This window comes from Orcinus orca, chromosome 16 (assembly GCF_937001465.1).
Source record: "Orcinus orca chromosome 16, mOrcOrc1.1, whole genome shotgun sequence".
Classification (NCBI taxonomy): Eukaryota; Metazoa; Chordata; class Mammalia; order Artiodactyla; family Delphinidae; genus Orcinus; species Orcinus orca.
Genome location: NC_064574.1, coordinates 78374685 through 78400145, shown reverse-complemented (window position 1 = coordinate 78400145; position 25461 = coordinate 78374685). Strand labels below are relative to the sequence as shown.

The following is a 25461-nucleotide window of genomic DNA, read 5'->3' as shown; positions in this document are numbered from 1 at the left end:
GACACAGGCCTGGCTGGAGAGAAACCCCTGCCAGAGCTGGGGAGGGGCAGGGCCCGCAGCCCTGGGAAGTGGACCCAGACACACCCCACGCCCAGCTAGACCACACCACACCTGCCCGGAAGGGAGACTGGCCGGAGTCAGAGGCCCATCTTACAGAGGGGCTAGCTGGGTTTCAGACAGGCCAGCTCACAGAAGTAGGAAATGGGGTCGGGGGACCACACCCAGTGGAAGCTAGGTGGACTCTCCAGGGCTCAGCAGCCCTGCATGTTTGAGGTCGGTCCCCAGAGGGGCCGCCCCTGAGCTTGGAACCCTGGTGGCCGGGACTGGTGCTTGTGGGAGAGATTCTAGCATAATTGGAAACAAACCCAGCACGGTTGTGAACTCCAACCTGATTGCCCATCGGTCCTGGCCAAAGCCGTGGAATGTCTCCTGGAGGGGAAAAAGGAGAGATTGAGCCCAGATGTGGGAAGGAGAGAGCCAGAGGGACCCATTCGGCTGTTCATAAACATTTTAGCATCTGTCTGCAGGCAGGGAGGCTCCCGGACTGCAGGGCAGGCTAGACGGATGGACAAAAGGGGCTCCAGATACAGGGGAGAGGGCGTGGCCTGAGGCAGGGGACCCCTGCGAGGAAGCCAGTGAGAGGCCCGGGGTGGGGCAGCTAACGTGGGAGCAGAGCAGGGCCCGGCCTGGGTGAGATCTTGCCGGCAGCTCGTGCTCAGCCCCAGCCCTCACAGAAAGCCCCTCTGGGTCCCTCGTTAGGTGGCGGGCCTTCTAAGGGAAGTGAGGTCTGGTCAGGGCGTGTTGTACGGAGTCAGCACAGTCAGTCCACATGGCACATAGCTGCTGGTTGCTAAACAGCGGCTGCTACTTCATCAGATCGGCCCCTGAGCACCAAAGGTTTGAGTCCAGCTTAGGGCCCTGAGCGGCCACACGCCGACCACAGCATTGCCAGGGTCCCGCCCCTACTCCACGAGACCCTTTCCACCCTGGGCCCAGGAGCGATGCCCCACACCAGCCCCTCACCTGGCTCTGTCTTCTTCTCCCCGGGTGCAGGAGGGCTCGTAGGCGCCGGCCTTGGGGCAGGTTAGTGTGGACACCAGGCAAGGTGCCCCTCTGGGGGCCAGAGCATCTGCCCAGTAAGAAGGGCAGCTGGGGGTACGAGGATGCAGACCGGGCCTGTCCTGGGCACTGGTGTAAGGGGTGGTGCTGTGACCGCTGTCCAGGGCACAAGGGAATCACAGCTGGGGCCTGGGTGCTGTTATAACCTAGTAACCAGAGCTGGAGGGGAGCAGCCCCAGGAGCCCAAAGGAGCCGCCCACCTCGGCGGGGCTTCAGGAAGGCTTTCTGGAGGAGGGAGGTGTGGAAGGTAGACCCCGAAAGATGCCTGCGGTTTGTCAGGCCTGCCCCAAAGTGCCCGCTGACACCGCACCCCGTCCCGGGAGCAGCAGTCGCAGCTTTGCGTGGAGCAGAAGAGCCTCAAATGTACCTCGTGGGCAGCGCGGGCTGGGGAAGGGCTGCGGGCAGGACCTCACTCCGTCCTCCTCTCTGCAGGGCTTGGGGCCTTTCCTGGAGGGGCCTTCCCAGGAGCTCTGGTGCCCGGCGGCCCGGCTGGCGCTGCTGCAGCCTATAAAGCCGCTGCCAAGGCCGGTGAGTGTCACCCTTTGGGACGTGCCATGAGCCCTCTGGCCTCCGCAGGCTCTCCACCTGGCAAAGAACCTTTCCTGAAGGGCAAGCAGACGGGAGCCTCAGCTCCATCTCCTGGGGGTGCGGGGAGGCAGCCAGCTGTGCCCGAGTCTCAGAGGTGGTGGCAGACCCAGACCTCAGCCCCGGGCCCTCCCGCCTGTGACTGTTCCTGGTGTGACCTCTCTCCTCTCCCACTCCTGGCTCTGTAGGTGCTGCGGGGCTTGGTGGCGTCGGCGGCTTAGGAGTGTCTGCAGGTATGGAGGCGAGACCTGGGTGGCCCCGGCGAAGGCCGTGGGGGTGGGGGGTGGTGGAGCCCACTCTGTGGTGGCCCCTTCCCTACCAGGTGTGGTGGTACCTCAGCTCGGAGCAGGAGTTGGAGCGAAGCCCGGGAAGGTGCCAGGTCAGTGTGGATGGAGTCCCTGGGGGTGGAGGGCAGAGGTCAGGGAGGAGCGAGAGCTTCTAAGGCCCACGGGGCAGGAAGGACAGGGCCCGGCTGCAGCAGGGCAGGGGGCATAGCCAGGCCCAGAGCATGGTGCCGTGTCCCAGATAGGGGCGAGGGGCCCTGGTCTACCTCCCGGGCCCTTCTTCCAGGACCTTGGAGCAGACCTCAGAGACAGACTCTGTGGCACCCACATTCAGGCGACAGATGGGGACGCTGAGCTTCAAGATAGGGAGTTGGCACAGAAGGGCCCGCCCGTCACTGCGGAGCGTGGGGGAGCCCGAGGTGGGCCGACTCCCCATCCGGTGTTTGTTCCTCTGCACCAAGCCCTTGAGGAAGTGACTTCAGGTTAAACAAAAGGCTGCCTGAGTCCACACAGCAGGGAGGGAACATCTGGAAGCTGTTAACCCAGAGGTGGGCTGGGCCGGCCATGTAAACAGGCTCCAGGAGATGGGACAAATCCACGCACAGAAGGGTTTGCAGATGACTTCCGGAACTTACGGGAAGAGGGCTGCAGCCACTGCATGTGTCCCTCGCCATTCCCGCCGGGCACCCAGGTGGCTGGCTCGGGAGCCCCAGAGCTGCCACGGCGGGAAGGGCCTGGAGGGGCCTCTGGAGGCCAGGCTGCCACTCACTCTCCTTCTTTGGCCACAGGTGTGGGGCTCCCAGGTGTATACCCAGGTGGAGTGCTCCCAGGCGCAGGTGAGAGCAAGCAGAAGAAGGGGACCCTGTAGCAAGGAGAGCAGACCCTGGCAGCCTCCCCGGTGGCCCCCCACCCCCCCCCGAAGCCGAGGCCACCAGAGACCTTGGGTCCTGACCGGCATTTTCTCCCTAAGCATCAAAGCTCAGGCTACAGGCGTCAGATCTCTGGTTGTCTTTTCCCTACGAGGATCCACAAGCTTCCCCTGGCCCCCCAGCGCCCTGAGCCCAGGCCCAGACCCAGACGTCATCACAGCCTGCAGTGGGCCCCCAAGGACAGGCCAAGTCCCCAGTGTGGCCAGCTGTTTCCCAAAAGCCATAAGTCACCAGGGGCCCCACCCAGTGCATCCGCCCTGCAGGAGGCCCTCGGAGCTGCCCTCTCAACCTCCTTTCCCCCCCAGGGCCCGGCCACCCCACCCAACATGTGACCTCTTGAATTCCCCCAAAAGCCCACACTCGGGCTGCTCTGCGGGATTGGCTGGCAGAGTGTCCCTCCCTCGGCCCCTCCCTGCCACGGTGGCCCAGCCCCAGGGGAGACAGGAGAGGTGACAGCACTGGACACTGGCAAATGGAGTGTCACCCAGCCAGAGCAGATGACTGCTTTGTGTTTGCTTGTCAATCACATCCAGTGAGAGCCCCCCAAGGTCACAGGCCTCCCCGACCTGCAGGCTCTCCCCACTTCTGGCAGGCTTCTACCGTCTGCCTCCTCTGATGAGGGTGAGCAGGGCGGCGGGAAATTAGCTCCAGTTTAGAGACAGGCCAACAGAAACACAGAAGCACATGGCTAGGAAATAGGATTAAAACTTCCGACCTTGGGTCAGATGGGGAAGAAAAGTCACTACCAAAGAGGCCCTCCCCGCACCCTGTGAGCCATGCCAGTAGCTGACAGTCAGTGCAGAAGGAGGCCAGCTGTGTCACTGACGGGTATGGTGCCGGGCTGGACCTTCCAGGCCGGCCTTCCCACGCCCACTGCGAGCCCCCTCTTTGCCCCTTCAGGAGCTCGGTTCCCGGGTGTAGGGGTGCTCCCTGGGGTTCCCACTGGAGCAGGAGTCAAGCCCAAGGCCCCAGGTATGTTGCCAGCTGGGCTGGGGACCCATGGTGGGAATCTCCATTCACCCTCAGTCCCCTCCGTCCTGGGGCGAGGGGCGGGGACCCTGGGCTCAGCTGGCTGAGATGGGCGGCACATCTCTCAGAAATCCCCGAGTGTGTGCGAGGCAGCATGAGCTGGGAGGTCTGGGCAGAAGTGGCCACGGCTCGGGTCAGCCTGCCCCTCAGCACTGCCACTGGTGCGTAGGCCCTGTGCCCGTGGTGGCAGGGCTGCAGTGAGGGCTCCTTGTCACTGCAGGTGGAGGGGGAGCTTTTGCTGGAATCCCAGGTAAGGCAAGGCCGGGTCCCCCATGCCAGTGAGGGTGGGCAGGCCAACAGGTCTGCCAGCCGGGCAGGAGATCCTCCCCTGGGAGGGGCTGGGCGTACCTACTGCTCCAGGCCTCGGACTGGCTTCAGCGCAAAGTGACATCAATCACAGGCCTGCTTCCCCCGTCCCAACCCTCTGTCTGGGAGCCCAGATGAGCCCAGAAAGCCCAGCAGTCTGTGCCAAATGCCACAAGGGCTACAGGCCCTGAGTGTGGCCCAAGCCCCAGGAGGGAGAGTGTCTGGCAGCTTCCAGAAGAAAGTGGCCCATCACTGGGAGCTGCTCTGCTGGCCGATGAGAAAGAGGCAGGAAGGCCCTCTAGGCACTAGGATGGTTTCCGGATTCCGGATGCCACGGGAGCTCATTCTGTCTGAGCAGAAGGTGGAGCGTGAGGCTGGGGGCTTCGCAGGGGCCGCTGGCTCGAGTGACTGGGACCTCATTTTGCTCTCCTTGTTCCCACAGGAGTTGGACCCTTTGGAGGTCCGCAGCCTGGAGTCCCTCTGGGGTACCCCATCAAGGCACCCAAGCTGCCAGGTAAGGCAGAAGGAGGATTCGAGAGACACCACTCGCTGGACCTCCCTACTGGGAAGCCAGCATGAGAGGGGACTTGTTTGGCCACCTGTGTCTTGGGGTGGATGAGGGTACTCAGGAAACCTGGTATTAAAGCCCATTTCTGGTCGCCAGCAAAGGGAAGCAGGGGGAAGCCATCCTGCAAGTGTTGGTCTCACTCCCATGCACACACATGCACAAGTGTGCACACACATGCACACACATGCACAGAGACCCATAGCCCTGATGGGAAACCGCTTGTGTTGATGGTAAGAAACACCATTCACTGGAAAGACTCCTCTGATGCCAACCCACCTCCACCCCAGCGATCAGCTCACATGATGAGCTGTTTCCTGATGGGGAGGAGAGTAAGGAAGATACGCAGACTCTGGGGCCATGGCAGGGCCTGAGTTGGTAGAAGAACGGGTGTCCCATCATGCCCTGGGGCAGGGGTGTCCTCTCCCTCCTCCACCAAGGCCTCTGCTCTCCCGAGAGCCTCTGAGAGCAGCTCACAGCCCTGGTGGAGGCGGCGCAGTCTTGGGCTTCAGTACCTGTGGGAATAGGTCTGTCTACCCAGGTAGTGGGGGCCCAGTGAGGCATGGGGCCACCATGGGGCAGCCCCTGATCCCACACTCCATCTCCTCAGGTGGCTACGGACTGCCCTACAGCACTGGGAAACTGCCCTTTGGTAAGGCCCTCTTAGACTGGCGGGCTTCTGCCTCTCTCCAGATGCAGGGTTCTAGCAAGGGAGCTGTGGCCCCAGCTCAGGGCTAAGAGAGCACCAGCTGGAGGGAGGGGGGGTGTGGAGTCTTGGAATGGGAGTCCCCGAAGGAGGGGACATGGAACTTGGACTCAGAGCGCCTCGCTCTCAATCCTGGCCCTCGCACTTATCACCAGGTCTTGGGAGAACCAGTTTCTTCTCTGAGCCTCAGTGTCTTTGTCTGTAAAATGGGAATAACCATCCCATACACATTTGTATTTAACTCTGGCTGGGTGGGAGACAGGTGGAGACTCTGGGTGGCCTGGCCCTTGAAGGGCAGGGGAGGGGGCAGCCACAGTGAGGTCCACGTGGATGCCCAGAGCCTCTCGTTTCGCAGGCTATGGTCCTGGAGGAGTAGCTGGTGCCGCGGGCAAGGCCGGGTACCCGACGGGGACAGGTAAGGAGAGCCTCACCCCACTGCCAGCCAAAGGGGGCACTAATTACGGAGCCTCCATAAAGCAGGCCAGCCCACCCTACATCCAGACCCCGGTCTGAGCCTGGAGAAGGATCCTCAACCTCTGCATGCTATGAAACCCTGCATCCACACCCAGATGGGAACCAGTTGGTTTTCTTTTTTTTTTTTTTATAAATCTATTTATTTATTTATTTTTGGCTGTGTCGGGTCTCTGTTGCTGTGCGCGGCTTTCTCTAATTGCGGCGAGCGGGGGCTACTCTTCATTGCAGTGCGAGGGCTTCTCATTGCGGTGGCTTCTCTTGTTGTGGAGCACAGGCTCTAGGTGTGCGGGCTTCAGTAGTTGTGGCACGTAGCCTCAGCAGCTGTGGTGCATGGGCTTAGCTGCTCTGCGGCATGTGGGATCCTCCTGGACCAGGGCTTGAACCCGTGTCTCCTGCATTGGCAGGCGGATTCTTAACCACTGCACCACCGGGGAAGCCCCGAACCAGGTGGTTTTCTTGGGGCTGGAATAGGTGGGCTCTGGAGATGCAGGGGCACATTTTCCAGAGTCTCTCTCCTTCCTCTCCCCCAGGGGTTGGCGCACAGGCTGCAGCAGCAGCAGCAGCTAAAGCAGCAGCAAAGCTTGGTGAGTACGCCTAGAGTCCCTGCCTGCTAGCTGCCAGCCCCCCAGCCTCTCCATCCCTATTACCACGGAGAGCCTTCCTCACAGATAACTAACTAAGGTGGCCCCTCCCCACTCCACCCCTATTTATCCAACTTTTGCAGCGCCACCCGTTCCTGTCTTCTTCCATGCATCCATTCATTCATTCTTTTTTCCACCCATCCATTCACTCCACCCTCCAATCCTCCATTCCTCCATCCCTCCATCCATCTCTCCATCCATCCACCCATCCCTCCATCCATCCATGAATCCATCCCTCCCTCCATCCATCCATCCTTCCATCCATCTATCCACCCATTTATCTCTCCATCCATCCATCTACCCATCTATCCATTCATCCATCCCTCCCTCCGTCTGTCCCTCCCTCCCTCCACCCATCCATTTCAGAGACCAGGGACAGATAAGAGCTCTGCTGGAGAATGTTGGCACTGCTGCGGGAGTCAAGAGGGAGACGTTGTTTCTACCTGGGGATAATCAGGAAGCGTTCTCAGAGAGAATATTTGATTCAGGCCTTAAAATATAGGTGGAGTTTGCCATGTGGTTAAAATAGGAGGGAATGTGTAAAAGTGTGGTTAGAATGATAATTTTAGGTGGTACCTATATGAGCATTTAAACAATTTAATAGTTTAGTATCAATTTAATATGTACTATAAAACTTTTAACTAGCTCCTCAAGCCCATGATCCCTTGGTTAGTAGATGTGGCATGGCCTTCTCTATGCCCACGTGGGGAGCAAAGTGGGCATCTGTCCCCCTGTCCCGGGTGATTCCCCAGTTCAGAGTCAGATCATGGGTGGTGAAGTCTTCACCTCTACCCCAATCCCAGGGGAGCCCTTCCTGTAGCCTGTAGCACCGAGCTGGAGGCCTGCCCCACGGAGGCCCCACAAGCCCTCCCTCCAAGCCCCCAAGGCTGGAGGGGGTGGCTGGAATGTGGGAGCAGGAGAGCGGGACGGCAAGGGGCTGCCAGAGCTAGGCAGCCAGGCGCTTGGGTTACAAACTTGGCCGCGTCTTCGGAACACAGGGAGAGGAAGTCTTGAACATTCTTGCAGGGGCCCCCCTGGCCCGGGGAGCGGCCGCTTGTGGTTTCTCAGTATGTGGCAGTGATTAGAATGGGATTTGTCTGAAAACATACAAGTCCCTTAATGAGGGTGTTGAAATGGACACTTTGGGGGTGAGTCAAGGAACAGTGGGGTGGGGGCCTTCCCAAGCCGGCCCAGCTGGAGACGCCTGGGCCTCATTCCCAGAGGAGATTGTGCTGTGAAAAACACCAGCATCCAAGTAGCCTCCTGCCTGGCTTCGGGAGGGGCCCCTGGGAGCCACATTTGCACTATCTCCCTCCTAACAGGTGCCGGAGGAGCCGGAGTTCTCCCAGGTGCTGGCATTCCTGGCGGGCCCGGCGTGATTCCTGGCATCGGAGGCATCGCAGGTCGTGTCCATTCCAGCAGGGGGTGGAGGGTGTCCTTGAGAACGCTGTAGGGGAAGGGCCTCACCTTCTGTGGCTCTTTCTCCAGGGGTCGGGGCTCCAGATGCTGCGGCTGCAGCTGCCGCTAAGGCAGCCAAATATGGTGAGTGTCCCCCCGGGGGGCAGGACCAGGGCTCCGGCCAGCCCTGGCCTCTGCACGGGCCATGGAGACCCTCGTCCTATAAGGCTGGATGGACTTGGCCTTTGTCCATCTGGGGCACCGGCCCTCGCCAGGCATCACCGTCATGCCTCCTTGCTTCTGCCCATTCTGGCCACTCTGCCTGGGAGACTCTCTCCAGTGCTCTCCACTGAGTGACTCAGCAGAGGGTGGGGACCCTGTGGAGCATCTGTCTCCTCCCACTTTACCCCCAGGGCCAGCCAGAGCTGCTGCGCCAACTGCCTGGGTGCCCAGTGGAGCGTTCTGACTCTGCTTTAGAGCTAGATCGCGCTCTTCCCAAGCATAGATCCAAACCCTTAGAGCTCTGTCGGGGTTCCCTCACTTCCCTCCTCTTCTCTCGGATGACTTGGATCCATGCAGATGCAATGCCCGCTCACCTGGGATCCTGCACTCAGGACCTGCCACTCCCGTAGTTCCCCAGAGTCGTGCCCCTGGAGCCCCTCTGAGGTTCCCACAGGGTCCAGGCCAGGGGAACAATCCTTTCCTGCCACAGGAGCTGCTGGAGGCTTAGTGCCTGGTGCGCCAGGCTTTGTCCCAGGAGCAGTCGGCATCCCAGGAGTTGGAGTCCCAGGTGTTGGGGTCCCAGGTGTTGGAGTCCCTGGTGTTGGAGTCCCAGGTGTTGGAGTCCCTGGTGTTGGAGTCCCAGGTGTTGGAGTCCCAGGTGTTGGGGTCCCAGGTGTTGGAGTCCCAGGTATTGGGGGCCCGGGCATCATGGGTAGACCAGGTGAGCTTGGCTCTGTGTGTGTGTGTGTGTGTGTGTGTGTAAGAGAGAGATGTTGAAATTATTGCCAAGACTTTTGTATTCTCCCTGACACCTCCCCACTCTATCCTCTTCTCTCCACACCGTTGGTCATCTTGTCTCCCTTGGGATATAACCACCTCCTAATTAACTACGGCCAGCATCATCTTGAATTCACCTTTTGGCTGTCAGTGTGCTCCTGGGGGCAGGAACCATGTCTTTTTCATCTCTGTGTTCCCAGCCCTTAGCTGAATATGTGCTCAGTAAATGGTGGATAGATGGGTGGGTAGGTAGATGGGTGGATAGATGGATGGGGGCGTGGATGGGCAGAGGGACAGCTAGAGAGGTAGGTGAATGGCCATGTGGATGAGTAGGCAAATTGATGGATGAGAGAGTGGGTGGTGGGTGGATGAAGGGACAGATACAAGGATGGGTGGTTACATGGATGGATAAATAGATATAGGTAAAATGGTGGATGGTGAGATAAATGGGTAAATGGAAAGAGAGATGAATAGGCAGGTGGGGGACAAGATAAGTTGTTAGAAAGATGGATGGATGGATGGATGGATGGATGGATAAGCACGTGGGTAAATGAGCAGATGAACGGGTGGGTAGAAGGCAAACACAAAATGGATGGGGAACTTCCCTGGCAGTCCAGTGGTTAAGACTGTACGCTCCCAATGCAGGGGGTGAGGGTTTGATCCCTGGTCGGGGAACGAAGATCCCACGTGCCGCGGGGCGCCGCGAAAAAAAGAAAATCAAAATGGTTGGTTGGTTAGATATTTAGATGAGTGGATAGATAGACAGATGGATGGATAAATGCATGTGTGGGGACAGAGAGATAAGTTGTTGAGTGGGTAGATTGAGGTCCAAAGATAGACAAATGGGCAGCCATACGGGAAGGTCAGCAGATAGAAGAATGGGTGGCTGGTTAGACAGATGGACAGATGGCTTGATGGAGATATGTATGGGTAAACGGATGGACAACTCTGTGTTGGCTCAACAGATAGAAAGAAGATGGACTGAAAGACAGATGGGTGGACAGAGGGATATATATAGCGCATCTCTGCTCCATTCTCTCCTGAGCATTTGTGTTTCCCTTGATCTCTCCAGGGGCTGTGTCACCAGCTGCAGCTGCTAAAGCAGCAGCCAAAGCGGCCAAATTCGGTGAGTCCTGTGCTGACAGCTCCGCCCCACCCTATTCTGGCCTTTACTTGCCAGAACTAAAGGACTGCCCTCTTCTAGTCCCCGTTGTACAGCCCAGAGAAGGGGAGTGACTTGCCCAGGGTCACACAGCAAGTCACTGGCAGAGCTGGGACTTGGCCCTGTTGGGCCCCAGGACCATGTCTCCCCCAATTGTCTCCCACCATGAGGCCAAGGGACTGGGTGATAGGAGAGTCCCAGTACGGCATTCCCAGTGGAGACAGTGTCCCTGACCCTCCCTGCTCTGGCCAGGACCCTCTCAGAGGAGCCCAAGCCTGGCTGGGGATAGGGGACCTGTGCGCAGTCTTTCCGTCTTCAACAAAGAGGCCCTTCCCCAAGCGCTCAGAGAAGAGAGGGGCTGGAGACACACTGTGGGGTGTCAGTAGGGAGGAAGTTGGTGGGGGAGGAAACATGGTTTCCTGTCCTTCATGGACCAGACTTGGGGGAAGCTCGCATCCTCTTCTCCAGTCCAGCGTGTCCCTCAGAGCCCTTCCCAGCCTCTCTCATTGAGATCATTTTCCACTTGCATCTCTTCTCTCTGCAGGGGCCAGAGGCGGAGTGGGAGTTGGAGGTATTCCCACTTACGGCGTTGGTGCTGGGGGCTTTCCTGGCTTCGGTGTCGGAGTTGGAGGTGTTCCTGGGGCTGGCATTTCCCGTGAGCCTTAGTTCCATGCAGGGGAAACAGGGATGGGGCAGGGGCTTGGGGGATGGGGTGGGGGAGGGTAGACTGGGCTTCGCCACCGAGCTCAGGGACGAGTTGGGGGAGAGCGCAGGGAGGGTCTCCAGTGCCTTGGGGGCAGGAGTGCTGTCAGCACAGTCTGGCTGAGAGCCAGCAAGGTTTCTGAGTCTCTTTCTTTCTCGGCTCCTCTTAGCTGCAGCCCAGGCAGCGGCCGCCAAGGCAGCCAAGATCGGTAAGTGCCCCAGCCCTGCCTGTCCTCATGCCCAGGGCCATGCCCTCCCTCCTCCCCACCGCAGCCCTGCTCTCCTGCAGGGCCCAGGCTCAAAGCTCAGAGCAATTCTCCAACACGAGGGCAGAGCAACGTCACACTAGGGCCTCCAGGGCTGAAATGGCCTGGGTCAAGGTCGGAAGCCCCTGGGCCCATCCTCCAAAGCCGCAGTGAAGTTTTCTGCGCTTTTCAATTGCGCACCATTAGGATCATTAGTACCTGGCTTATCACCCCCAGACCAGCGCGTTAAAGGCGCCCGTCCATACACAACCACGGTGCCGTTACGCAACCCCTACCTCCACCCTCTGCTCCCCCAAGAAGGGGGGACGTCAAGGGCAGAGCTGGATGCTCTTCACCCCTCCAGGTGCTGCAGGAGCAGGAGCCCTGGGAGGGCTGGTGCCCGGTGCCGGAAAAATACCAGGTGTGCCAGGCGCTGAAGGGGTACCAGGTGAGCTGTGTCCCCAACCCAGACATGGGTTTGGCTTATCTCATGGAAGGGACGCTGGAGGTGGCCTATGTCCAGTGTACCATTTTACAGATGACAAGACTGAGCCCAGAGACAAGGGTAGAGACAAAGCAATTTCCCTTAGTTTGGAGGGAAGAGCCCCCATGGGATTCCAGATTGCTGAGTGAACCCGGCAATTCCCCTACCTGCCCCGGGGACGCTCAGGATGTCAGCCCAATAGGCAGTGGAACTCTGCTTTACCAGGGTTGGGGGGCCTTTCTGGTTTCTGATCAGGTGGGAGGGCCTGTGTCAGCCTTTGTTTCCCCAGCGCTCTTTCTCCAAGGGGAAGAGATTAAGAATTACAATGAGATTAATTTACAGCCTTCCTTGATTGTTTTTTTCCCACCAGAAGATTTCTCTTCTGCGTTTCCTCTTCTTTCTGGGAGGAAATTCCCCTTTTGAGTTTCCCCCCAAGAAATGTGGCGCTTCCTCTAATAGTTTTGGATACAGGCGTGATTAGGATTTTTAAAAACTAACATCACCTTCAACAGAAAGCTCCAGAAATCTTTTAGACTGAGGTTTGGGAGAGACAGCTTCGGGCTGCCCTCCACCACGGGCAGAGCTAGAAGGCCACAGCCTCAGAGCTGCTTCTCAGGGAAGGGGCGTGTCCAGGGTGGCCGGTGGGCCATCTGAGAGCGGGCCTGCCTCACGCTGGGTTTCCTGGGTGAGGGGACAGTTCCCTAGAGGTGGTCTCTGAGAAGCCTTTCCACGGTGGAGGGTGGGTAAGAGGGGGAAGGGATGCTGGGGACCACTCCTCACTCTTCACATCTCCAGGGGCAGGGATCCAGGCAGCGGCAGCCGCCAAAGCAGCCGCTAAAGCAGCCCCGTTCGGTAAGTGAGCCCCCGCCGGTCCTGCCTTCGGCCCTCAGCCTAGAGCACTGCTCTCTTGTGTCCCCGCTTTGGGGTTTGGCAGACCCCCCTCCTCAGGCTGTCATGTTCTGGGCGTGGGCCTTCCTCACAGCTTTTGGCCCATCCGCCCACTTTGAGGGGTGTGGATGAAGTTTCTGATTAGGAAGGCAAAGTGAGAACAGGTGTTGGCGAGCCCTCCAGCACACACCCCCTACCCTTCCCAAAGCCACTGCTGCCTCCCAGTCCAGCTGGGGCCTTGCCCTGCTTCTGCAACAAATGCTGGGCTCCTCTGGGCTCCCACCCACCCCAAGGGACAGCCATGTTCTTGCTCCCTGACAAGGTTCTCCATGTCCTGCTTCATCTGAGGGCCACCCTGGCAGCCCCAGGTTCCCATACCTTCCTGAATATGGCATAGCAAAACAGCTCACTTTAGAGCCAGAGAAACCTTAACTTCAGGTCTGCTGACCCCCAAACTCACATATGACAAACAACTCTTTTTTGTAAAACTATCATTTGCTGAGGTAATCATTACACCAGCCTTATGAAATTGGTACTCTTATGCCCATTTCACAGCTGTGGAAACTGAGGCTCCAAGAGCCTAAGAGACTTGCCCATAGTCACACAGCTAAATGGTGGCCGAGCTGAGTTTGGAAGCCAGTCCTGCCTGTCTTGCAGAGCTCCCTTTACTACATAAGTCTGCCTCCATCACCCTCAGGAGTCTCAAAGGGGCCCTTGTAACTCCAAGGTTTAAGAACTCCTGATCCTGCCCAGACCTCATATTAGGGATGAAGAAGCTGAGGCCCATCAAGGGAAAGTAACTTGTCCAAGGTCACACAGCAAGTCCGCGCCCAGCTAAGAACCCAGGGCTCCTGACCTCCAGCCCGCTGCTCTTTCCATTAGCTTCTGCCCTCCTTGATCAGTACTTGGTTAAGGATGAGCTCTTCTCTGTCTTGCAGGGGTAGTCCCGGGTGTCGGCGTGGGTCCCGGTGTCGGTCTGGTTCCCGGAGTCGGCGTGGGTCCCGGTGTTGGCATTGGCCCCGGTGGTGTCATAGGTAAGCAGTGTGAGCAAGCGGGCCTGAGGGGCCTCTGAGTGCTCCATGGGTGCCGTCCTCGAACCCCCTCTCTCTCCTCCCAGGAGCAGGGGCCCCAGCTGCAGCCAAAGCCGCGGCTAAGGCGGCCGCCAAAGCCCAGTTCCGTGAGTGCCCCGCCTGCTTCTCCCCTCACCCCACAGGCCCAGGCCTGGCCCGGCGTGATCCGAGCCTAAACTGGACCCCGGGACATGCCATAGCTCAGGCCTGCCCTGCGGCCTCGTGAGGCTCCCGAGGCGGCAGACAGAGGGATTGGAAGTGCAGATGTGGCCTGAGGGAGACCTGGGTTCGAGTCGTGCGCCACACACTGGCTGAGTGGCCTCTGAGTTTCCTGCCCTCCCGTGTGGGTACCGATGGCACCTGTCACAGAGGCTTGTTAGGAGAATCAAATGAGTTCATCCAAAAGGGAGGAACCGGAGGTTAGGCTGAAAAGGGCAGTGGTGTCCAGAGTGTGTATCCCTGAATGCCAGCCTGGGGAAGGGCTGGACTTGGTGGTCAGTGAGAGTTTTAGGAAGACCATTCTTGTGGCAGCGTAGAGGGCAGATTAAGGGGGTCTGGGCCCCTTCCTTGGGGTCTGACTCAGCTCCCTGAGCTGGACACCCCCAAAAGGGCCTGTTCCCTGCCTGCTGCCGTCACCCCACTCCCCATCTCCCCCAGGGGCTGCCGCTGGGCTTCCTGCCGGCGTTCCCGGATTTGGAGCCGGTGTTGGAGTTCCTGGACTTGGAGTTGGTGTTGGTGTTCCTGGATTTGGGGCAGGTGCAGGTGAGGGGCCTTCTAGGGGCTGAACAGAAAGACCCCTGACCTCAGAGGAGGGAGACCTCTCCTCCCAGCATGTCCCCTCCACTCAGAGATGTGCAATAAATTCCCCGTTATGTTCTCCGGAGCAGTTAGAGACAACTGGGGTAACAGATGCAGGCAGGCCAGGCAAAAGGTCCTCTGCTGCCAGATATCAGAGTTTCTGTCTCCTCAGTGGACGGGTGCCAGGGCTCCAAACTGAGAAGAAGCCCACCACCCAAGGAAGGAGGCTGGAGGGCCCTGGGGCCAGTGGTGTGTGTGGGCTAGCCTGGCTCCCCTTCGGCAGTGTGCTGTGGCAAGAGGGCCACTAGGAACTCTAACTCTTCGTCTGCTAGTTACTGAGCCTGCTCTATGTCCAGCCTCAGGCAGACCATGCCGGGCCTAGAGGAGACGGGAGGGGACAGATGGAAGGAGGAGGCACAGTTCAGCCCTCAAGCACCCACAGACCAGACTGGTAGAGGCACAGTTAGACACTGAAGCTCTGTACTTGGCTGGGTGAGCTCCTGGCTGCAGAGCCACAGCTTCAGGGCTTTGAGAGAAGCAAAGAAGGCTGAGGAAGTCAAGGAGGGCTCCCTGGAGGAAGCAGAATCCCCAGGCACAGAGCTCAGCTGCTGACCACCCCACTTTTCCTTTTGCCCTTTTCCGCAGTACCCGGAGCCCTGCCCGCAGCTAAAGCTGCCAAGTTTGGTGAGTGCACCCCACACACCATCCCTGACAGCACCTGGTCACCCAGCTCCCCTCTCCCTGGGCCAGGGCCCAATGCCTGGAGCCTACAGCGCAGGGCTGGGATGGTCAGGATGGAAAAAGGCAGTTTCTAGGAAGTATCAATGATGGTTCAGCAGACTCTGGCTCCTGCCCACTAAATGCCTAGCGTGCCTCCAGCCCTAGGACAACCCAAACCGCCCTTCACAGTTCCAGCCCCCCTGGGGGCAGTTTCACTTTGGTGAGGACCATGGTCGCTAAGACCCCTCAGGCCCTGACCATTTCATGGGGCCCAAGGCCAGGGAGGGGCCAGGGCTGCTGTCCCAGCAAAGCCAGGACTCCTCATCTGGGCCCCTGCCTCCCTGTCAGCATGACCGCGCCCGCCACGAGCCACGAGGACGTGGCAGACCTGCCCTCCCCCCACATTTGGCATTCGGGCAGCCCCGCCTGGCCAGATCCACACTGTCTATGTCCCCCTGCATTCCCGGCCTCCTGGGATCTGGGCTGGGGCCTCCGCCAGGGAACTGCCAACCAGGCCTGGCTGGTCCACGTGGGGCTAGTTTCCACCTCGGAAAATCCCAGCTTCCTCAGACCCCGCCCACGGCGGGCCTGATGACCCACAGGCCCCTCTCCTGTTCCTCGCTGGCGGCTCTGCCGGCCTGAGTTCATCAGCCATTGCCAGGGAAACAGAGCAGTTAAGGCCTCTGGCTCCGAAGTCATTTCCTGCCCATGAAACCGTGAACACATTGCTTAACCACTGCTGTGCCTCAGTTTTCTCATCTGCGAAATGGGGCTAATAGTGCCTACGTTTCCCGCTGCCCGGAGCAGTCTGATATGTGTGACACACGGACCACGAGTGTCCCCCTAAAGCGCTAGCTATAACTCCTGCTGCTGCTGCTGCTGGCAGCTCTGTACTGGACAGTGGTTCACACTCAGAGGTCCTTTCACTATCCAAACACCTACAGGTGAGCAGGAGTAAGGATCATCATCTCCTTTATAGAGATGCAACTCTGCGGCTCAGAGAGGTGACAGCTATGATGAGTGGAGAAAACAGATTCAAACCCAGGGCTGTCAGGACCTGAGACTAGTCTTCCACCCTTGGCAGCCTGTGGCCACAGCCACCACTGTGACCACCTGCAGGTCCCAGCACCAGCCCGGGAGGAAGGAGAGGAGACAGGCAGGCTGAGGCTCAAGGGGTGTGCCCTTGCCCGATGCGTCAGGGCAGAACCGGACCTCAGACCTGGGTGTCTGGTTATGGATTTCTGTCCAATACTCCTTCCACTAGGTCATGTGGCCTCAGCCACCTGTCTACTTGCCTAGTAGCCCTGGGGCCGGGAGACCCCGTCCTTCAGAAAGGGGAGGATTGACCTTTTGTCCTCTCTGCACAGGAGCAGGTGTCGGGGCCCTTGGAGAGCTTGGAGATCTTGGTGGAGCCGGTGTCCCAGGTGGTGTGGCAGGTGAGTTGAAACCCCAGGACAGGCTGGGCATGGAGGGAGACTGACCCATGGAGAGTCCCTCCCTGAGCCCCCTCTGTGTCCCCAGGAGCCGGACTTGATGCTGCGGCTGTGGCTGCGGCCGCCAAAGCTGCTGCCAAAGCCGCCCAATTTGGTGAGTATAGGAGGCGGGGCTGCCGCCAGGCTGCTAGGATTTGACGGGAGGGGAGGGGTTCTGACCACGCACCATGGAGCGCATATTCCCTGACCTGTCCCTGAGGCCCTCAGGGGCATCGTCTCCCAGGGCCCCGGCCCACCTCCTGGCCCCACTAACCCTCCAAGGCCCTGGGGGCTCAGGCTCCACCTGGGTCCTGGGATGATCTCCCCACAGCCCCCACCTCCTCCCACACCCCACCGCAGACAGACCAGCTGCTCTCACTTGCGGGGATTAATGCACAGCTCTCTCCTCAGGGTTGGGGGGAGTCGGTGGGCTCGGAGTTGGAGGACTTGGAGTTGGAGGGCTTGGAGTTGTCCCAGGGGCCGTGGGCCTTGGAGGTAAGGGGTACTCTGGAATCGGTGAGTGCATGGCCGCCCCCTTCTCTGGGCTCCTGCAGCATTTACAGGGGCCTGAGCAGGTTTAGCGAGGGCTGCCCCTTGCAGTTGGATGTCCCAGTACTCTCCCTCTCTTTCAATTCACCCAACCACCTCAAGGGGGAATTCATTAGGATAGTGATGATTATGCCCATTTTCCAGAGAAGAAAAAGCAAAGCTTGGAGGGAAATTACTTTCCCAAAGTCTCTGCCATCATGGTGGACCTTATGTTAACATTTCTCTCTCTCTTGGGTCATCATTGTGTCTCCCTACCTGACCTGGCCTGAAGTCTCTTACCCCGTGTACGCCACAAGACTGGCCACACAGTAGGAGCTTAATAAAGACTTCTGGGAAGATGGACGGATGAAGGTGGGGTGGAGGGATGGTGGAAGGATGAGTCAGTAGGCTGATGGCAGATCGGTGAGCAGGTCAGGAGGGGGACATGACTTGGGGAGGGAGGAGATATTCCTGGGCCCTCACGCGCGCCATCTCCCCAGGTGTGCCCCCAGCTGCAGCTGCTAAAGCAGCCAAATTTGGTGAGTTGCTCCCGATGCCGCCCCCTGCCCAGGCCTGCAGGCTGCTTAGACCCCGCCCCCACTGCCCTGTCCCCGCCCCCTGCCCAGGCCTGCAGGTTGCTTACACCCCGCCCCCACTGCCCTGTCCCCGCCCCCTGCCCAGGCCTGCAGGCTGCTTAGACCCCACCCCCACTGCCCTGTCCCCACCCCCTGCCCAGACCTGCAGGCTGCTTAGACCCCGCCCCCACTGCCCTGTCCCCGCCCCCTGCCCAGGCCTGCAGGCTGCTTAGACCCCGCCCCCACTGCCCTGTCCCCGCCCCGGCGCAGGCCTCCGTCCTGCTCACAATACCCCTGAAGGCCCATCCAGGAGATCCCTGACCCCAGACCCCAGAGGGGATGCTCAGTGTCCCTTAAACTGTGGCTCGTCCTCACCCACATCTGCCCTCCTCTCAGGTGCCGCTGGCCTTGGAGGTTTCCTAGGCGCCGCCAGGCCATTCCCAGCTGGAGGTAGGGACCACCTCTGCTGTGAAATCCTCAGCTCTGGCCGGCCCTGGAGGAGGCCTGGCTGCCTAGCAGCTGGGGCCCTGAAGCTGCATCTGGCACAGGGACACAGAGAGAGGGAGGAGGGGACAGTCCAGGAAAGGAGGCATCCTGGGCAGAGGGGCAGGCCTCAGGGTCAGGTGGACACGTGTGACTCAGACACCGGGCCGGCGAGCTGAGGCCACGGAGCTGCACCCCCGGATGCCAGCAGGGGACCAGCTGTGTTAAGAAAGCTGCCGCGGCAGCGGGTAGGGGGCAGTGGGAGGAGGTGGTTCTAGTCGGAGAGGCAATAGGTGGCAAGGCTGGGGTGGGCCCTGCCCCCCACCAACCCCAAACCCCTCCTGCAGGTGTCGTAGCAAGGCCTGGCTTCGGACTGTCTCCTATTTTCCCAGGTATGACCAGGCTCCCCCGCCCTGGGCCCCATCCTTCCTCCTTCCCTGGTTCATCTCCTGCTCAGAAGGGCTGAGCCAGGACCCGAAGGGTACCCCGCGCCCTCAGATTGCACAGAGTTGGGTTTCCCCTTCTCCTCTCCCTCCTGTGCCAGGCCAGGGAGCATCAGCTCTTCCAACACACCACGTCCATATGAGGCAAACTGAGGTTCAGAGAGTGCCAGGGACACGCTCAGGGTCACACAGTCACTGGTAGAGGCAGAGCCAAGGGCTTCCAACAGCCAGGCCCAGAACTTGACCCCCCTCAGACGAGGCCCAGGCTGCCCGGCAGGGCTTGGCGGGCACCCCAGAGGTGGGCACACTCACGACCCCTCTCCTTGCCTTGTAGGTGGCGGAGCCGGGGGCCTGGGAGTTGGCGGTGAGTCTATCATAAGAACGAGGGGCCCCATTTCAAGCAGGGCCCTGAGATCCTGCTGAGGGAGCGGCTAGTGCAGCCACGGCCCTGGGCTGGCCCTGGGCGTGGGGACCCGAGGGAGCCCCACGGGGAATCACAGAAGCTGAAGTCAGCCCTGGGACGTGGGGATATGGGGACCCCGATTCCTGGGGCTCCCAGCCAGGCACTCGACTGGGCACCAGGAGTGAGACAGGGACCTGGGTCAGCCCGGGTCTCAGGGTCTAACCAGAGAGGTTGACAAGGTCCCATAGAAAAGGAAAGAAACTGTAGGGAAGCACAAGCCATGTTCAAGCAGGTGGTCAGGGAGGCTGAGCTGGAGCCTGTCAGTGGGCGTAAGGCTGCCCCCGGGAAGCGTGGCCAGGGTCTGACTGTGGTGGGAGAAGGTGCCGCAGAGCTGCTCAGTCCTCCATAGGCAGCAGGCCATCTGCAAGGGGCGAGGTTGGACAGGAGGGTCGGGCCGGGGTCAGAGAGGCCTTTGGAACCCGCTGCTACAAGATGGAGGCGTGTGGAGGGGCCGGGGAGGGGTTGTCTGGGAGAGGAGGGAAGGCCTGGCCTCCTCCCCAATCCCGGCCTTCCCTCCACAGGCAAACCTCCCAAGCCCTACGGAGGGGCCCTGGGAGCCCTGGGATACCAAGGTGAGTAGAGACTCAGCCCCTGGAAGTGGGCGGGGGGTGAGGGGGTGGGTGTTGGGCAGAGGCAGAGTGATGGGGTCCATCAGCCTGGGAGAGAGGGCAGCACGTCAGACGAGGCCTGGCAGGGAGTGGGGAGGCTGGGGCAGAGCTGGACACCTTACCCACCCCTTCTTCTACCTGCGACACAGACACGCAGAGCTGAGAGTGGGCCCAGGACCCTCCAGGTTCATCCAGGCCAGGCCTGGCCGCCCCTCCCTCCCTGGTACCCACACCCGCCCCTGCGGGAGGAGCGAGGGGCTGGGGGGGGGGGCAGAGAAGGAGAGAGAGGATGGAGGCGACAAAAAAGCGAGCCCCGGAGTCAAGGGATCAGAGGGGTGGACCCGGCAGGGTGGGCAGAGGCGGCCCAGAGCCACACCCTTGCTCCAAGATGCAGATGTGTCTCTGGCAGTGTGTGGGGTGGGGTCTGATCACCACCCCCCAGGCATTTCCCAATGATGCCCAAAAGAGACCCAGAGAAGCCCGAGCTCTGCGCCTGTGCCCAGCTCAGACTGCGGATCCCCTTTCCACGCCCCCAACCTGCTTCCCACTGAGCAGATGAGACAGCCCAGGCCAGGGCAGGGAGAGGCAGAGGCAAGAGCAGCCTGACCTCGTCCACGGCGCCCAGCTCTCAGTCAGGCACCAGCTGGTGCCTGTGGCCCTGTCACACAAGCTCTCTTTTTGTTGGCTTTCTTTCCCAACAAACACCCTGGATGAGCTTCACAGAGAGAGAAAGATGGTGCTCACTGCCACCAGGTGGCAGTAATGAGCCACATCTAGCTCCCCCAGGGGTAGGCGCTACCCCAGGCCCTACTACCAGACTTCTGTGCCTTGATGATTTGAAATAAGGTTAACCAATCAGACCCTCCGCCCGAGAGGGCAGGAGTCCTGCTACCACCCACCTGCTCAGTGGGAGTTTGTACAGCCGAAGAGCTCAGAGAGGGCCTGGGGTCGTGTCCAGGCTTCCCCGTGGCTTCTTGGAGCCTCTGTTCCCCGCTGTGATGATGTGGGTGCTAAGAACAGCTTGGAGTTGGGGGGAGTGGGCAAGGGCTTGAGAAGCAACCAAGACTGACCCTTGCGTGTGCCTCCCCGCACCCAGCTGGGGCCTGCCTGGGGAAATCCTGTGGCCGGAAGAGAAAGTGAGCTTCCCGGGACCCCTGACTCACGACCTCATCAACGTTGGTGCTACTGCTTGGTGGAGAATGTAAACCCTTCGTGACCCCCCCCATCCCATGCCCCCTCCTAAGTTCCCACCCCAGGAGGGAACAGGGCAGGCAGGGTGGCCTTGGAAATCCACAGGGCAAGCAAACAAGAGAGTGGTGGCCAAGTGAGCTCCTGGAAGCCCCCTCCTTCAGAGGCAAGGGGTGGGTGGCCTTGGCCCCTGCCCCCACCCCCTTCCCACCCAGGAGCTCTCCCTCCACACACTCCATCTCCAGGGGAACTTGGTGCTACGTACTGGTGCTCTCATTCTCCCTGCGGGGAGGGAGGAGGGAAGGACAGCCCCTCAGGGAACCCCTTCCCTGGGGCTCCTCTGAAGATGGTGCAGACACTTCCTGGGCAGTCTCGCCTCCCCCTGCCCACCAGGACCCACCTCTGGCTGCAGTCCAGTTGGTACCCAAGCATCAAAACCCTCAAGCTGGATTCGGTCACACATCTCTTGGCCCCCTTGGCCCCCCTCTCCCCTACCAATGGCTATTCCCCATGTCTGGGGCACCTTCAGGTCGGAAGATTCCCCCCATTGGGAATAGCCCTCTTGCTGTTGTGGAATTCATCCGCCCATATGCCCATCCGTCCATCTGTCCTGGTCCCCATTTGGCTGCCCGGCACCGCTAGCTGGCTGGGCGCCCCTACCATCAACTCGATTAACCTGTCATGGCAGCCTGTGCCCTGCCTCTGCCCTACCACATATACCCCTACGTAGGGGCCCCGAGCCCAGGTTGTGAGGGGCTGTCCCGACTGGGGCAGCAGGAATCTCCCTCGCATACTGGGTCTCCCCCCACGCAGTACTGTATCCCCGGTCCCCCCCCGGAGCCCCTGTACTTCAGAGCATATCCCCCCCTGCCCCGCCCATCTCTTTGTGTCTCGCTGTGATAGATCAATAAATATTTTATTTTTTGTCCTGGATGTTTGGGGATTATTTTTGACTGTTGATGTTCTCCTTTGGTTTTATTTTTGTGGTTTATGGGGAAAAAAAACCTTTTCTTTTTTTTTTTCCTGATCTGGGGAGCTACACCCCCAGTAGAAGATTCATTTTAATCGCTTTGGTATAACTCTGAGTGAAACACACATTCTTTTTTTAAATAAGAAAAGACAATTAACTGCTTCAGAAAAGACTAATAAAAGAAAACCTTTTAAGGAAACTGTCTTGGCCTCCTTTGTAATCCCTCATCTGCCTTCAGCTCCTGGTCCGGGTAGGGAACAGGGCTCGGCCTTGGGAACCCGTTCAAGATGTATTTAGGGGGCTGCCAATTACCTGCCATTGGCTTCTGGTGAATTAATCCTTCTCCTAGTTCAGCCTGTCCTTTCATAATGATAATCCCTTTGTAGGGGAAGCAGAGCGGCCAGCCCTACACACGTCCACCCACAGTGGGTCTCATTCCTCTGAGGATGTGGGTTCACCCACCCAGACACTCCTTCCCCAGCCCTCACCCCTTAGGCCCAAATCCTTGGCCTCTAGATGCTGAGAGTACAGCTGGACAGATGGAGGAAACAAAAATGACCCTTCTGTCCGGACCAAACGCTTGGCCTTGGTGAACAGCCTTGCAGAGAGAAAAGAAATGGCCCGACCTAAGAAACACAGATGGATGTTTCCTTCTAAACGTCCCCTTTAAGGAAGACTCACTGTCACACATGGCCACTAGGGCACCACTTTACTTCTTTACAAAACAAAGCAAATGACACTCTGCAGGTGGCAACAGGAGACTCTGGACTACCCTTGGGTGCCCCAATTCCCCAGGGTTGTCCCCCTCCCCTCAGGACTACAAATCCGCAGAGTATGGGGACGTGCCCCCCTGGAGCCCACAGGTCCCTTCTAGAGCCCACAACTCCCTTCTAGAGCACACTCTTGGGTACCAGATTCTGGAATTTCCTCCCCAGACCACCAAGTCCACTTCCAGGGCCCACATGGCCTCATGTGTGCATCAGAGCGAACCCCATGGCCAGTGGGCACTCGTGGAGGCCAGAAGGATGGCAAGGGAGCTGTTTGTTGGGAGTGCGGGTGGAGTCTGTCACGCAGACAGCAGCAGACGGCAGTATGGGTATCCGTGCACCTGTGCACAAGGACCCTGTGGAAAGAGCAAGGGGGTGGGGCGATGCTCAGGGACAGCTTCCCAGAGGACAGTAGAGCACAGGAAGCAATCTACCAGGCAGAGAATAGAGCAGAGAGTAGGCAGGGTCAGACCTTTCCAGCAGGAAGGGCAGCCTTGTGAAGGTTCGAGTGCCTGGTGGGAGGGAGCAGAGCCGAGGAAAGGCGAAGGATGGATCAGAAGCGGGTAGGGGGTAGGTTAAAGGAGACCACGGGGTGGGGGGCTGCTGTGACAGTCAGTGAGGAGTGACAGCCTGCCCAAGAGTAGTGGCAAACCAGATTCATTCATTCATTCACTTGTTCAGCAAAAAGATCCCTTGCTCATCCTGGGAAACCCCTCAGCCCCAGGCATATTGGGATAGTTGGTCGCCCTGCCTTCCAGAGACATCTATTCATCATACACAAACATATACACATATTAGTTGCATTACTCAGCATCTTGGTGTTATTTTAATCAAAACTATGTTTCAAAGATCATTCCTTATCAGCTGTATATTCATTTAACAAATACTTATGGAGTTACATACCATGCACTAGGTACTGTTTTAGAAGCTGAATATACAGTAGTAAACAAAATGGGCAAAAATCCCTTTCCTCATGGAGTTAACATACCAGTAACTATATCTGTTGTATTTATTTAATCACTTTGCTATTATGACCAATGCTGTCCTGGACATTTGTGTGTACGTATCTTTCCTACATGTCAGTGTGAGTTGGTCTATAGCAGCACCGTCCACAGAACTTTCTGTGATGACGGAAATGTTCTCTATCTGCTGTGTCCGGTGTGTAACCACTAGCTACGTGGGCTCTTGAGCTCTAAAAATATGACTAGTGAGACTGAGGAATTGATTTTTTTTTTTTTTTTTTTTTTGCGGTACGTGGGCTTCTCACTGTTGTGGCCTCTCCCGCTGCGGAGCACAGGCTCTGGATGCGCAGGCTCAGCAGCCATGGCTCACGGGCCCAGCCGCTCCGCGGCATGTGGGATCTTCCCGGACCGGGGCACGAACCCGTGTCCTCTGCATCGGCAGGTGGACTCTCAACCACTGCGCCACCAGGGAAGCCCAGGAATTGAATTTTTAATTTTGTTTTTTAATTTAAATTTTTAAATGTAAATAGCCACAGTATTGGATGATGCAGGTCTATGGGAGAAAGTCCTGAAAATAGAAAAGATAAATCAAAAAACAAAACAAAACAAAAGATCCCTTGCTCATCCCTCTGCAGCTCTCCAGCCTCCGAAAGTTGGCCAGCCCCAGGATTCAGCCCTGGCGCCTCCCTGCTTCTATTTCTCATAATTCATGGCTTTAAATACCACGTATGCGTTGGCAGTTCCCAAACTGACACGTCCAGCGCAGACCTTTCCCCTGAACTCTGGACTTGCACGTTCAAGGCCAGTTCTTAACATCTCCACCTGGAAGTCTCATACTCCTGCGTAGCATGGGTCCGCCCACCCCCACCAAAATCTGCTCTCCTCCCCACCTTCCCCGTCTCAGTAAACAGCAGCTCCAGTGGTTCAGGCCAGCAGATTTGGAGCCCTCTTCTCTCCCCACTGCCCACACCAGATTCACCAGCAAATCCTGGGACACTGTCTTCAGAAGATAACCAGAGTTCAACCACTCCTCCCACCCCCAGGCCCTGGTCCACCAGCAGCTCTTGCCCGGAGGACTGACACAGCTTCCAGGCTCGGCTCCCTGATTCTGCCCTGGCTCCCCTTCAGCCTTCTCTCCACACAGCAGCCGAAACAATCCTTTTAAAACATAAGTCAGCTCAGGTCACACATCTGCTCAAAATCCTGCTGTGGCTCCCGTCTCATTCGGGGCCCAAGCCAGAGGCCTTTTAATGGCCGAGGAGCCCCTACCTGAGTTGGCCCAGCTGTTCTGACCGGCTGTTTGACCAGCACCCTGCTACTCGGCCCCCTGCCAGGCCGTGTGGTTACACTGCCCTCTTCCCTTCCCTGCAGGCAGCAGGCCTCCCCTCTGCAGCCTCCACACCTGCTGTCTCTCCTGCCCAGAAAGCTCTTCCCTCCTTTATCAACATGCTTGGCATCCTCACCTCTTTCAGGTCTTGATTCAAATGTCACCTTCTCAGAAAGTCCTTCCCTGACCCCTTTTCTAAAACTGCAAACTATAGGGGGTTCCCTGGAGGTCCAGTGGTTAGGATTCCGAGCTTTCACTGCAAAGGACTCAGGTTCAATCCCTGGTCAGGGAATTAGGATCTTGCAAGCCATGCGGTGCGGCCAAAAATAAAAATAATAAATAAATAAAATTACAAACTATACCTTCCTCCCCCACTTGGGAGACCAATGACTTGGCCCTGCCTTCTCTTTCTCCAGAGCACCCATCACCAGTACCCATCATGTCACCACATAGCGCAGTATACTTTGCGTCTTTGTTTATTGTCTGACTTTCCCCACCAGAATACAACTCCCTAAGGATGGACATTGTTTTGAGATCAAAATAGTTGAGGGCTTCCCTGGTGGCGCAGTGG

General features: G+C 58.6%; 1 protein-coding gene and 1 pseudogene across 8 annotated transcripts in view; both read left to right on the top strand.

Annotated features, from left to right (window-relative positions):
* The window catches only part of ELN (elastin), a 32732-nt gene extending 10935 nt beyond the window's left edge, over window positions 1–21797 (top strand). The window contains exons 5-35 of one of the 8 annotated variants that reach the window (XM_049699194.1): window positions 1552–1647; window positions 1893–1937; window positions 2027–2083; window positions 2777–2824; window positions 3818–3889; window positions 4167–4196; window positions 4695–4766; window positions 5428–5469; window positions 5879–5938; window positions 6528–6581; window positions 7961–8041; window positions 8127–8180; window positions 8782–8979; window positions 10108–10161; window positions 10742–10852; window positions 11070–11108; window positions 11509–11592; window positions 12424–12480; window positions 13455–13550; window positions 13634–13693; window positions 14244–14348; window positions 15030–15068; window positions 16472–16540; window positions 16626–16691; window positions 16988–17071; window positions 17605–17643; window positions 18076–18129; window positions 18510–18554; window positions 18940–18969; window positions 19590–19640; window positions 20773–21797. In XM_049699194.1, coding sequence (XP_049555151.1) covers window positions 1552–1647; window positions 1893–1937; window positions 2027–2083; window positions 2777–2824; window positions 3818–3889; window positions 4167–4196; window positions 4695–4766; window positions 5428–5469; window positions 5879–5938; window positions 6528–6581; window positions 7961–8041; window positions 8127–8180; window positions 8782–8979; window positions 10108–10161; window positions 10742–10852; window positions 11070–11108; window positions 11509–11592; window positions 12424–12480; window positions 13455–13550; window positions 13634–13693; window positions 14244–14348; window positions 15030–15068; window positions 16472–16540; window positions 16626–16691; window positions 16988–17071; window positions 17605–17643; window positions 18076–18129; window positions 18510–18554; window positions 18940–18969; window positions 19590–19640; window positions 20773–20816 — 2036 coding nt within the window. In that variant the 3' untranslated portion in view covers window positions 20817–21797. Of the gene's footprint in view, window positions 1–1551; window positions 1648–1892; window positions 1938–2026; window positions 2084–2776; window positions 2825–3817; window positions 3890–4166; window positions 4197–4694; window positions 4767–5427; window positions 5470–5878; window positions 5939–6527; window positions 6582–7960; window positions 8042–8126; window positions 8181–8748; window positions 8980–10107; window positions 10162–10741; window positions 10853–11069; window positions 11109–11508; window positions 11593–12423; window positions 12481–13454; window positions 13551–13633; window positions 13694–14243; window positions 14349–15026; window positions 15069–16471; window positions 16541–16625; window positions 16692–16987; window positions 17072–17604; window positions 17644–18075; window positions 18130–18509; window positions 18555–18939; window positions 18970–19589; window positions 19641–20772 lie in introns of all 8 variants that reach the window. The other 7 variants (XM_049699195.1, XM_033426334.2, XM_033426336.2 and 4 more) reach the window with 7 other exon arrangements.
* Window positions 20880–21797, top strand: LOC117200986 (uncharacterized; annotated as a pseudogene).
* Window positions 21798–25461: the final 3664 nt, after the last annotated feature.